General features: G+C 46.8%; 1 protein-coding gene across 1 annotated transcript in view; it reads right to left on the bottom strand.

Annotated features, from left to right (window-relative positions):
* Positions 1 to 12,541, bottom strand: part of LOC146817851 (amine sulfotransferase-like) — a 500,929-nt gene that overhangs the window by 479,328 nt on the left and 9,060 nt on the right. Inside the window, exon 2 of the mRNA XM_085611330.1 lies at positions 1,716 to 1,766. Within this exon, the coding sequence (XP_085467456.1) occupies positions 1,716 to 1,743 (28 nt within the window). The 5' untranslated portion in view covers positions 1,744 to 1,766. The remainder of the gene's footprint in view (positions 1 to 1,715; positions 1,767 to 12,541) is intronic.

The raw sequence follows: 12,541 nt of genomic DNA, 5'->3' as shown, positions 1-12,541 counted from the left end.
GTAGCCTGATGTTATCTGTGATTTAATTTGCTGATCCTGCCTTTTTAGCCCACAGCATGTTGGGATTTTCAATTTTGAAACTAAATTACATGTCCCCAAATGCAATGTAATCTTCTGCAAGCTATAAAGGCAGGTGATGCTGATGGTGTGGCATATGACATGGAGCCTTTTACCAGCTATGCTTAGGCAGAATCCAGGATTTAGCACCACCGGCTCATCCAAAAACCAAAAACTATTTTTGCATGTTTTAAAGGTACAGGAACAAATAAATACGTTTCTCTACCATTTGTCTGTGAATGAAGTAATTTTCATTTCTTAGAGGGATCCGCCCTGGGAATTCCTTCAGGTTGCTTCAGACAGCATGCATTTCTTCACAGAAGTTGGGACGAAGCCCAAGCACTGTTTGGGCTCCCGCTACTCACTTATAATACCTTATTACAAGAGATTAGGCCATTTTTTTTTTAACAGATGTTTTGCATATGTATACGCACAGAAGTGAAAACGAATGTTGTCCAATAACATGTTATTTAGAGCAAATGTACTAATAAACACCCATTTACACATGTATTACTAGAGTACAAAAGTCACACTACAATTTATTTTCTCAGTAGAGGACATGTGCCATGGGAACCACACTGTTTCCTATTTTCTATCATTATTAAGAGAGGGGAGGGGCATCAAGGCCCACTCCACTAGAGATATTGGGCCATATGTAGGTAGGCTGTGTTTTGCGATTCTCTAATTGCAATTTTTAGGGAATCGCAATTAGAGAATAGCAAAACGCTATGTAGGTAGGATTAGCAATTTTTTTTGCGAATCCCACCTATTCCTTATTTGCGATTCTCTAATTGAGAATCGCAAATAAGGAATACCTTGCCATTCATTCCTATGGGCTAAAAGGCCCATAGGAATGAATAGGAAGACATTCTCAATTTGCGATTCTCAATTAGAGAATCGCAAATTGAGAATGCAATTTCAAGGGTGCAAGGGTGTCAACATGACACCCTTTTGCACCCCTGTAATGAGCATGGGTGCACATGTGGTGCACATACATGCCCTAAGGGCATGTATGTGTGCCACATGGCACTTTGAATAATGCAAAAAACTGCATTATTGAAAGAAATCGCAAATTACCATCAACCTGAAGTTGGTGGTAATTTGCGATTCCTTAAGCCAAAATAGCACAACTTGGGTGCTTTCTACATTGCATTTAAGGAATCGCTATTTGGGATTCCTTAAATGCATTTGCAAAATAAGGAATCGCAAATTTTGCAATTCCTTATTTTGCATGTGGGTTGTTGTTCCCTACATAGCATACTGCCCAAATTACGATCGCAAACGCCGAAATTCTGCGAATTTCAGCATTTGCGATCGCAATGTGCCTTTCTGCATATGGCCCTAAGTCTCTTGGGAGTCATGGTCCCTGCCCACACCCAGCAACAGTAAAATAAGCAGATTATACATCTGCATATGTACTATGACGTTACTGTTAGTTTCAGTTACAAAACCTCAATAATAAAACCTTAGAAATTCACTGAAAAAAGCAGTTAAAGTGATGCTATTGTTATAAAGCTAAACTTCTGAAAAAATGAAATTACCAAGTTGAGTAGGTAAACTAGCAAGAGTATGCACCTCCTCATCCACTAGACAACACATAAAATATCACTCATGACTTGCCTATATACATATAGTGCAATCAAAATAAACCAACTCACCTGGATCACTAGTTGTGGCCGACATCATTTGTAGTGTAAAAACTTATTAATCTGAGAAAAAAGGATTGGTGTTTAGTGTCAGTAGAAGCAAGGTAAATACATGTCTAACCAAACTTACAAACATTTTTTTCCTTGTACACAAACACCTCCTAGATGTCTACTGTGAGGCCAATAGATAGTACTTTAATTCTCATCACCAAAATCAATGTTGATTGACAGGTTGGAAATTCTAGATTACTTGCCTGGGCGCTCTGTTATGCACCCAATAAAAGTGGGAACACAAATCTGCATTTGATTCCAACAAATTAAAATGCGTGCCACCTGTCAAAACAGTAAACACTAGAAATGTGATCTTCCCACTTTTTAAATGTATAAATACATACTTAGAGCCTACTAAAAATTCCTACCAATCTTAAGACAAACAGAGTTATAAACAAGAGCCTTAATATAAAGAAAAAAATCACACACTTGACATGCCCTGCTCATTATTGCTCACAACAGAAAGCAACTGTAACCAATAGCGACAGCCAGGTCGAAGGTCGGCCTTACCGAGAGTATATTTGCTCTTTGGTTCACATATGTTTGTAAGCGTGCTCATGCTTGTCTAACCGTTTTTTTAAATTGCACCGCTTGCATAACTTTCAAACTTTTAAATTCACTGTTGCTCGTGATGTAGCGCAAATTTCACTTTTCTTTTGTAGGGGTGCATCATAATCACAAATAGTTTGTGCCCGCATATAATCATTTGTCGAATTAACTTGGTACAGTAGAACGTGAACTGTAATAACGTGAATTGTGGGGTATTAGGGATATTTTCATATAAACTTGAAGAAATCAACGTTGAAATTTCTTATGTGTTTAGTAGGGGTGGGCGGAATTTGCGAAGTTGCCTTTCGCAAAGTTCCACGAAACAGCAAAAAATCTCCGCAAACACGCGGATTTTCGCATGCTCACGGAGATTTCGGGGCCGGGGCTTCTTTACTTTATTTATATCTGTAAGTGCTTCCTGCTGAGGTTAAATTTTTGTGACAGGAGCATCGTGCCAGAATGAATCCTGCCCTGCATATTTATCCAAGCAGATGCCACCGTTTTGTGCAATACCTCTACTCAACTGGAGTACTTTCTACTGGCTAATCAGTAAGTGCTACCTTGTTGGGTAAATGTATAGTGCCTTTCCTACACTACAGCTGTATAAAGGGCCAGAAGAATTGTCTCCATTGACCTTCTGTGTCTGTAACTTTGCCACGGCGCCGGGTCCCTTGAGTGAGCTGTCCAACATATTGGGGAAAGGGCGGGAAGCGGTTGCATACCTCTAGTGTATGTGGGGTGGGGCCAAACGGGCGGTGCTTCAGGTCCAGTTCACATGCCTCTTGTTTATAAAGGGTAAGAGCAGGATCTCAGCGGCAGACGAGGAGAAGGAACCTCCTGGTCACAGTTACTACACGAGGATTGCGCTCGAGAAAATCAAAGATGCAAAGACCTCTATCAAGGATTACAGCTAACTTTTTCGTATGGAATGGAGAGAAGGCACATCTGCTTAACCATGCTCATGAATTCTGCACGAGGATTGCGCTCGAGAAACTCAAGGATGCGAAGACCTCCAGGTGGAAATGGAGAGAAGGCACATCTGCTTAGCCAAAACCTCGCTCACAAATTTTTGGGCTGATTATTAATGAGTTACAGAATTTGAGCTTCAACTCAGGCACCTGCTTTATTTATATCTGTAAGTGCTTCCTGCTGAGGTTTAATTTTTGTGACAGGATTCCTGCCCTGCATATTTATACAGGAAGATGCCACTGTTTTGTGCAATACCTCTACCCACAGGCCCCTGAATTCCTTTCCGCCACGGATCGCGAAAGTTTCGACATTTTCGCGTTCCGCACGGTACGCGAAAATGCCAAAATTTCGCAAGTTCCGCGAGCGGAACGGAATTTGTCGCCCACTCCTAGGGCCCCATTAGTATGGCGGGCGGATACCCTCGGGAAACGAGACCGCTCGCTGATGGTGCGGTGGTCCCGCATTCCCAAATAGGATGCGCCCGCCACACTGGCGGGTGCATGGCGCATCAGCAACATTGCGGTGGGTGGTACAGAGAGCACCACCCGCCACAATGCCACAAAGGCAGGTTGTGCGTTTCAATGCACAACATGATAGGCACCGCGCGGTGCCTGCCACGTTGTTCATTGAAAGGCAGGGGTTGTACCATAGATACCCCCCATGTGCACCCCCCACCCCCCAGAGTCCCTGGGGGCCCGCAATGGGCCCCCGCAAGCAGACTCCGCATGCCTTTCCGGAAAGGCATGTTCCTGCCAACATTGTAATATGGCTGGCGGTGTCTAACAGACACCGCCACCATATTGAACCCTTTTCCGCCTGGACTCACTCCAAGCTGCGTTAAAAGTCTTCAGGGCTTGTTATGCCCCTATAGCTCACACAGAAGGCCAGCAAACTAGTCCTTGGAGTCACTCTTGTAGTACTGGTATTCAAGCAGTAAGGAAGGCATTAAGCAGCAGGCCGTCCTTAGAAGGTTCAAGGCAGGTTTCTTGCATCAGGGCAATCATCTGGTAACAGCAGGGTAGTCCTCTGAGGTATGAATCAAGCCTCAAGCAGCATGGCAGGCCTCTGGAGTACAAAGCATTCCTTCTGAGTGTGCTCCGCAGGTCCAGAGGTGAACTGAAGAATGGGTCTTAGCGTCCAATATTTACACCAGTCATCATTTGAAGTGGGAGAAACGTCTAGAGACTAACTCCACAGCTGGGTCTAGAAAGTTCCTTCCTTCCACTGTTAAGCCTTCAAGATGTCTAGTGTGACAAAAGCCTGGTGTCAATTCCATTTGTGAATGTGCTGGAGGCAACCCTTTGAAATGTAAATGGGACAGGAAACAGATCTGCGCCTCATATCCTGACAGGATGGCCCAACTTGCCAACATCTAGTCCTTTTTGTGTCACTGACTAGGAAGAATGCACACAGGCCAACTGCCAACTTTTCACAGTCATGTGACTCAGGACACAGGCTGCAGGCACCAAATGTTGAGAGCAAGAAAATGCCAACTTTGGAAAAGAGTCTGTCATGAATACCAATCCCAACCTAATTGTCCTGGTTTCCTCCATTGACAACCCACCCGTATCCTGTGCAACCAGCAATGCCTTATATCAGTGTAGTGTTGAGTGAGTTATGTAGTGACACTGCTGTACACAAATGCATTTGTTGTTTGTTTGTTCATATGTATCAAATGTATACACTATTGCCAAAGCTTGTATAATTGTACCAAGAAGCTGTCTCATTATCACCAAGCATCATAATTCATTTTACTAGTACTCCATTTATGCACCATCTGTATGTCTCTGTCTCCGTGTAGTTGCATGTACATGTTGCCGAAATCTCACGAGATCTCAACAACGTCCGGCAGCCATGTTGGGTGTGGAACAAGTACTTAATGCCACACCCAGCTTCTGGAAGGTGCTTTGCCTTCAGAGTCCATCGCGTTAGGTGGATGTGTTCTTCGCGTTGTCCATTTGTATTTCCTTGGACTCATCGGTTCTTGAATCCGGTTCCTGTGGATGTCGGCGCAACCTCTCTTGACACGCAGAGTTCTGACTGTAACAAGGAGATGCTGCAATTACCGGTACCCAACACAAGTCAGATTTAGCTTTTGAAGTGGTAGAATGCAATGGAGCAATTTTTGGAACATTGAATAATAAAAGTTGTGTGAACTTATATACATATTATTGGAAACTGTGCGAACTTCTATATTATTGGAAACCATGTGACGTCAACAGAGTGAGCATATTTATACCGTTTGAAAGTGCTACATTGTTTTGCAAAGATTGCCAAGGTATTTCCTACCATCATTACATCCTAGATTAATCAAGAACCCTCACGTTATCCTGGAATCAATATCCTAGTGCTTGGATCCAGCAGTATCCATTAATATACAAGGTTATACAGAGTTTAGATATATGTAAGTACCCAATGTAATAATGCAGGTGGGTATGGTTGTTGCTCATAGGGTAATGTAACATTCTTGTCTTTCTTTCACTGTGTTACATTTTTGGTTGAGTACATCACAGTCCCTAGATGATTTATCACTTCAGACGACATACCACATCATCATACCTGAACATCGGACATCTAATACGAATACAATTGTTTGCAAGTAGGAGGACAGAGGGAACAGAACATTGGTGGGAATCATGACGAGGAGGGGGTTATTTATTATGGAGTAGAAAACTTATGTGTCTTACTATTGCCTTACAGGTAGATAATTGTAAAGCCAGCAACACAATGTCCACCATCCAGCCCTCCTCCCCGACCCCTACTGAGTCTCCCTCACAGGCAGTAAGGTAGGCTGCTAGGAGGTTGGTCCATAACATCCCTGCGAATCAAACAGCGCAAGCATACAGGTAAGTGTGCTTTGTTGTGATCCTGATAGTGTAATTTTCAGAATTGTGACGTAATATCTGACATTGCCATTAAGAGGATTTTATATTACAATTAATTTGAGACCAAACATGACATTTCTACTTGTTTTCGATCAAATGTTAGCAATTATTAAATGTAAAAATGTAGCCTAAGGTTATCCTATGGGAGCGGTAGGTCTCACAGTAGTAAAAAATTAATCTGGAGCTTTTCACTACCAGGACAGGTTCAATGTAGCAAAGCATGTCCCACCGTTTAAATGCAATGTCTCCTGCCCTGTGGGCTATTTAGGGCCTCCATTATGGGTGAATTATATGTGTTAAAAAGGGAGGTTTAAGCTTGTCTAAAGGTGTATCTTACCAGGTCGAATTTGCTGTTTAAAACTTCACACAGGAAAGCCTGAGACATGTTGTAAAGAGCTACTTCAGTGGGTGGCACAATATGTGCTGGAGGCCAACTAGTAGCATTTAATTTACAGTCTTTAGGTACATGTAGTACCACTTTACTAGAACTTATAAGTAAATTAAATGTGCCACTCAGGTGTAGGGCAATCTTACAATCCTTTAAGGTGTGAGCCCTGGTTAGCATTGGGAAAGTGCACAGTCCTAAAGCCAACAAAAACAAATTTCAGCAAACAGGAGGGGTGAAGGCAAAACCCAAGACTGTCCAGTCTAACAGAGGCACAGTGGATTTTGTGAAAATGACGGCAGTCTGAGCCCACACTTAAAGCAATAAACATCAACAGAGCAGTGTAAATATTGCTCAGACTGATGCGAACATATGACAAAGAGGGTGACAAAAGCAGAGAAGCTGCTCACCTATAAGCTTAGAGCCGTAACGGCAGATGACAGGTTGGCGACCATCAAAACATGCGCAGGTGTAATGACTAATGAGGGTACAGAAATTAAACAAGCTTTTACAGACTTATACAGTGGATTGTACGTGGTGAAGCAGGGAGACAGAGAAGTATCTGTAAGTTATCTCTAAGGTGCAGCGCTAACAAAGGTCACAGACACACAAGCTGCCTCATTTCATTAGCTCATCCTCATAGATGAAGGGTACGGCTTCTGAATATCAAGTTCAATGGGACACTAATATCATAGGCAAAAAATCGAGGGGCAAAATAAGCATTTATAGATTTTCTGTACCAAAACTACATATTTGTACCTTGGCGATACATATATTACAAAAGTACATAGACTTGAAGTTAAGAATATTAAATCTCAGTTACCCTCTGTGTACTTTTCTTTTGATATTTTGTCTCTCAATATTTTGTCCCAGATATTAGTGTGCCACATTATTCTTGTATTCAATATTCAAGAGTACAATCATAGATGAATGACAGCTTGCATCTCAAAATTATAATTTTGCGAAGCCCAGGACCAAACAGGTTAAAAGAGGTATTTCATAAAACCTTGGGCCATATTTTCAAGGACCTATCGCCAGGTTATCGGCACCATAACACAGCCAAATTTGATAAACTTACCACCCCATTCACAAGCTGGTGAAAACAGCCCATATCACCAGTTTTCCGGTGATAGCAGCCGCAAAAAAACATCGCCAAGGATGGACCCGGCAACTATCACTAATGAGATGCAGAGTAGGCGTTCCCGAGCAAAAAGCTGAGACAACACCACTCCACAACATTCTCAACAACCAGCAACATCGGCAATAAGATCACAAAACATGTGATAAGGCGCGTTAGCCCCAGGAAACTAACACCTGCTCCGACCTGATGCAAAGTCGGACTACAACCTGCAACAGAAAAGGGAGCCCAGCCCAGAGCCGCACCTGAAGAACAACAGATGCCATGGAGCCACAGAACATGCATCCCGGAGCCCCAAGAGGGCAACAACACCCACTGCCGTCCACCCAGGACCCACCTCCCCCACCGCCCCACTCTGGGCACCCCCACCCACCGCCGGACAAATATATGTCACATCAACAACACGGAACCATATACCAAAAAACCTGCATGATGTCGCACAACCACATCTGGTGACATGCATGTGTCGTCACAAAAATGAGCATCACACATTCACCTTCGAAGCAACAAATGAAAATGCATTAAAATAAACACAGAACAGAAATGAAGACACATGTCGGCTCCCCTCGGGACAATCCGTGGGTCAAAGCCTGCAAGACAAAAACCATGATGAGAAGGTGTGTCCTGTGCACATCAAGGGACAGAGAGAGAGCGAAGAAGAGAGAGGGAAAGAGAGAGATAGACGGACAGAGAGGGGGAGCGAGAGAAAGACGGACAGAGAGGGGGAGAGAGAGACAGACGGACAGAGGGGGGAGAGAGAGATAGACGGACAGAGAGGAGGAGCAAGAGAAAGACGGACAGAGAGGGGGAGAGAGAGATAGACGGATAGAGAAGGGGAGAGAGAGATAGATGGACAGAGAGGGGGAGAGAGAGATAGATGGACAGAGAGGGGGAGAGAGAGATAGAGAAAAGAAGAGAGGGACAGGGAGAGATAGTGCCTACACTGTGCACCCAGGCCTCACTGCTCACCTGCTGCCACCGGTCTGTCTCCAACCACGTGCCGGTATGTAGTGCAGTCCACCAGGTCCAACATCTGAGACAGACCCGTCTTCTGAAACAGAGTCCAGATACCTGAATGGCAAAGTGCATGCAATTGCACACAACACCATCGCCTGTCTGCCCCTGCGCACCCAGGCAGCTGCACCCCAGACCCTCCTGCCGCCCAGCAGTGCATGCCAGCCCCTGCGCACCCAGACAGCTGTACCCCAGCCCCTCCCACCGCCCAGCGGTGCATGCCAGCCCCTGCGCATGTAGGCCTCACTGCTCACCTTCCGCCACCAGCATGTAGAAAAGAGGGCCCACTACGTGCCGCTGCAAGCCACAAGCCCGCAGGCATGGAACCCTCCACATCATGCAGCCCCACTCCTCAGGCCACCAGGTCTCACATTTGGTGCTGGGTCTTGATTACTCCATGACAGATGACATACCTGCTCAGCCTCATAGGTGCCACTAACTCTGTGATCCCCAAGGCGACGCCACTTGGCGGTAGGCCCGCGCTGCCGACTGGCTCAGGCCTACACTGTGGTCCAGCAAGGCACTCATAACCTGAGCCATCCAGACCGCCGGGACAGGGCATCATTGCAGGCTGCACACCCGCTTAGCAGTTAAGGTGCCCCTACCTCAGTGCACCTAAAGTCAACGTCCCGTGGTGGTGTGCCTGTGCCAGCCGCAGTGTATTCGGTGCCAACAAGTCTGTGCCCCGCTAGTCATGGACCCTCTATGATTGGGTATCGTGGTGCAGATGCCATCATGTCCCCTCCGGGCTTGCGGAATGTGATGTCGCAGGCCCCTGGGCCCCCATGCCTACATGCACACCACATGGATACACCCCGGGAGAGGTAGGAAATGGCGTCGTGCACGTGCGTCGCCCCGTTTTATTGGCAGGGTCACATGTGCTGTGACGCGTGTGTTGGATGGGTGTGGTGTGGGTGTAAACCAGCCGTGAGGGAGTGGCTGTGGCTGTGGCATGCTGACAACTAGACCTGTGAGCAGCAGATCACTACAGGGGAGTCCTGGCACATGTGACGTTGCTGTCCCCCCAGGAGTGTAGGCGAAGTGGGCTGGCCTGGCGTATGCCAGTACAGCGTAAGGGTTTGAACAATCACCCAGGGGCTCTGTGCGTGGTTCTGTACGGGGCTGGAAAAGGAAGTTACAAATGCGTGTGTCGCTGTTGTTGCATCAGCGCCACCCGGACGACAATCGGCAATGTTTCACCCTGTGACCCAAGTCCAATGACATGAGCCACATGGACGTAAGAGGAATTCACTGACCCCACATTCATCCATACTACCACACTTAAAAGACCATAGAGATGACACATCTGTGTGATTCGAAAGTTTAATGCACAGTCAGTGGAGTGTTGCATCTGGAGCAGTACAGGACCATGCAAACCACACTTTCAAATGTTTTCCCATGGAGGGCCAGCCAGAGTCATTCAGGTAATGACAGGTACAAAGGAAGTGGGAGAATTCAGTTTGCAGTCTGATAGCTGGGTCATTAGCGATCAAGATCATACATTATGGCAGTCCATTGCGAGGTCCAAGGTGAGTGTCGCAGAGTGTATCTGGGGACAGTGGAAGGTGATGATGCAGAGGGCAGAACCAAGCTGAAACAGGCCATGAGGCGGAGATGAATGCTACCGCTTCCTTCTGACCACGAGGGCAGATTCATCCGCATCTTCATCCTCTGCTGTCTCATGTGCCTCACGTGTGGGTGGTGCTGGCCTCTCTCCAGCACTGTGAGGCAGTGACACCTCAGGGGCCATAGGTGGAATGTCTGCCTCACTGTGTGGCACTGACACTTCAGGGGGCGGAGATGTGGATGTAGTGGTAGCAGCAGCATGCATCTGCACCAAACCTTGTGGCAGCAATGCCATGAGGATGGTTTTGAGATCAATGTGGAACCCAGCTACCTCTCGCCGGTGTGCAGCTGTGTCAGCCGCTCTTTTCGCATTGGCCCGCTCCATGTTCTCCATGAGCCTCCGATTTAGTCCAAACTCCCTGGCGTGCTCGCTGGAGCCACTCTGACGAGACAGTCGGTCTTGTCTCACAGTCAGGACTCTAGCGATGTCAGCCATGGTTCGTTGGAGAGCATGGAGCGGACTGTTAGTGTCCTTCAGGAACTGTGAGTGGTCCCTGATGGGACTTAGACACCCACGTATGGCATCTAGTTTGTGTGCCATGCGGTCGAAGCCCACCCGCACCTGTTCAGCCAGCTGCTCCTGGCATCCTAACACACGGCATTGGAAGGCCATGTGTTCTTCGTGGGGGTCCTGGTAGGCAGCCATGGTAGTGGGTGCTGCCTGTAGTGTGGTCTGTACAGGGGGTGGGTTCTCATCATTTCAGGTGGGCTGCCCTGCTCCTGGAGGTGTGCTGCGGAGACAGTCAATGAACTCTCGAAGGGCGTCTGAGTCAAAAGTGTTGTGGTCCTCTTTGTCATCAGATAAGAGAAGTTGGGAATGCTCTGCAGGAGGTGGTGATTGTCCCTCTGCAATGTGAAGGGGAGATGCAGTTTAACAATGCGTTCACATGTGTGTTGTCACATTGTACATGTTTACATACAGACTGCATGACTGTGTACATCGTGGCTGTTTCGGAGAGGCTGCCCATTTGCTGCGGGACAGTGGACATTCCAACAACATCACGGCTGTGTGTTTGTACTTGCACATTTTCAACTCACATTTCCCTGCAATGCCACTTGTGATTGGCCAGTGTCTACACCCAGTCGGCACCAGTTGTGTCCTCTGTTGATGTGCTGGGCATGTGATGTGTGTGTGCCGCATTTTGGTAAGTCGCCCCTGCAGCTCTGATTTGGCTGCCCCTTATCCCTTACATGTGGTGTGCCTCTGATTTCTGTGCTCATACAGTGCTGAGATGTTGCATACTTGGGTACATAGTTCTCTTTGTGGGAGTTTGGGTCTGGGGCATGATTTGTCCACTGCTGTGCTCTACACACTTGTGCATGTGTGCCATTGTGCCCATCTCCCCCCATCCCCCAGTCCCTGGTCATTACTCACCCTCTTGCTGTTGTGTTTGGTCCCATTGAGCAGTGTCCGGTCCCCCATCTCCTGCCACCGTCTCCCCACTGATGACTGTGGACACCATTCCCTCCATGTCGTCCAGCTCCTTCTGTGGCGCTGGACTGCCACCTCCAGTCTGCATTGCTGCCTTCTGGTTGTTGGCGAGTTTCAGCTTAGTTTTGCGCTTAACGTCATTCCAGCACCTCTTGACCTCGTCCATTGTCCTCTTCAGCACTCCGACTGCATTCACCTTGTCCACGATGCCCTGCCATAGTCTATTTTTTGTCACCAATGACACAGTGGAGGTGACGAACAGTTGTTGATGGTGTTCGACCACCTCCGTTATCAGGATCCTGTTCTCCTGGGGACTGAAGAGCTTCTTCCTACTCTTCTTCTCCTTGCCCTTCCCTGACCCCGAGGTCCCAGGCAAGTCCTCCGGGGGGCTTGTGGGGTTCTGGTTCTCCTCTGTGCTTGCTCCGGCAACATCCATTGTGCTTGGCTGTTGTTTGGCATTAGTTTGTCAGTTTTTTTTCTACTTTTATGGTGATTGTTCCCACTTGACGCGTGTAAATTGCAGGCCTGTAGCTGGTTTTCGCTGATTTTTGTTTCGCGATTGGCCTCTTTGCAGCTTTATTGCGTTCGCGTATCGCATTTTTGCGGCGTGGCATTGATTTTATCACGGTCAGTTGATGCGTTATCTGGTGACTATCGCATGGTACCACAGTGTTGTGAATGCCTGGTTAACATGGCGTAATATTCCCGCGAACGACTGCGATGTTGTAGGTTGCGTTAAGTAACTATTGCAATGATTATCACACGTTCTTGAGAATATGCCCCCTTCTG

Source organism: Triturus cristatus, chromosome 6 (assembly GCF_964204655.1).
Source record: "Triturus cristatus chromosome 6, aTriCri1.1, whole genome shotgun sequence".
In the NCBI taxonomy this organism is placed as follows: domain Eukaryota; kingdom Metazoa; phylum Chordata; class Amphibia; order Caudata; family Salamandridae; genus Triturus; species Triturus cristatus.
Note: the sequence above shows the minus strand (reverse complement) of the source record. Positions and strands in the feature narration are given on the sequence as shown.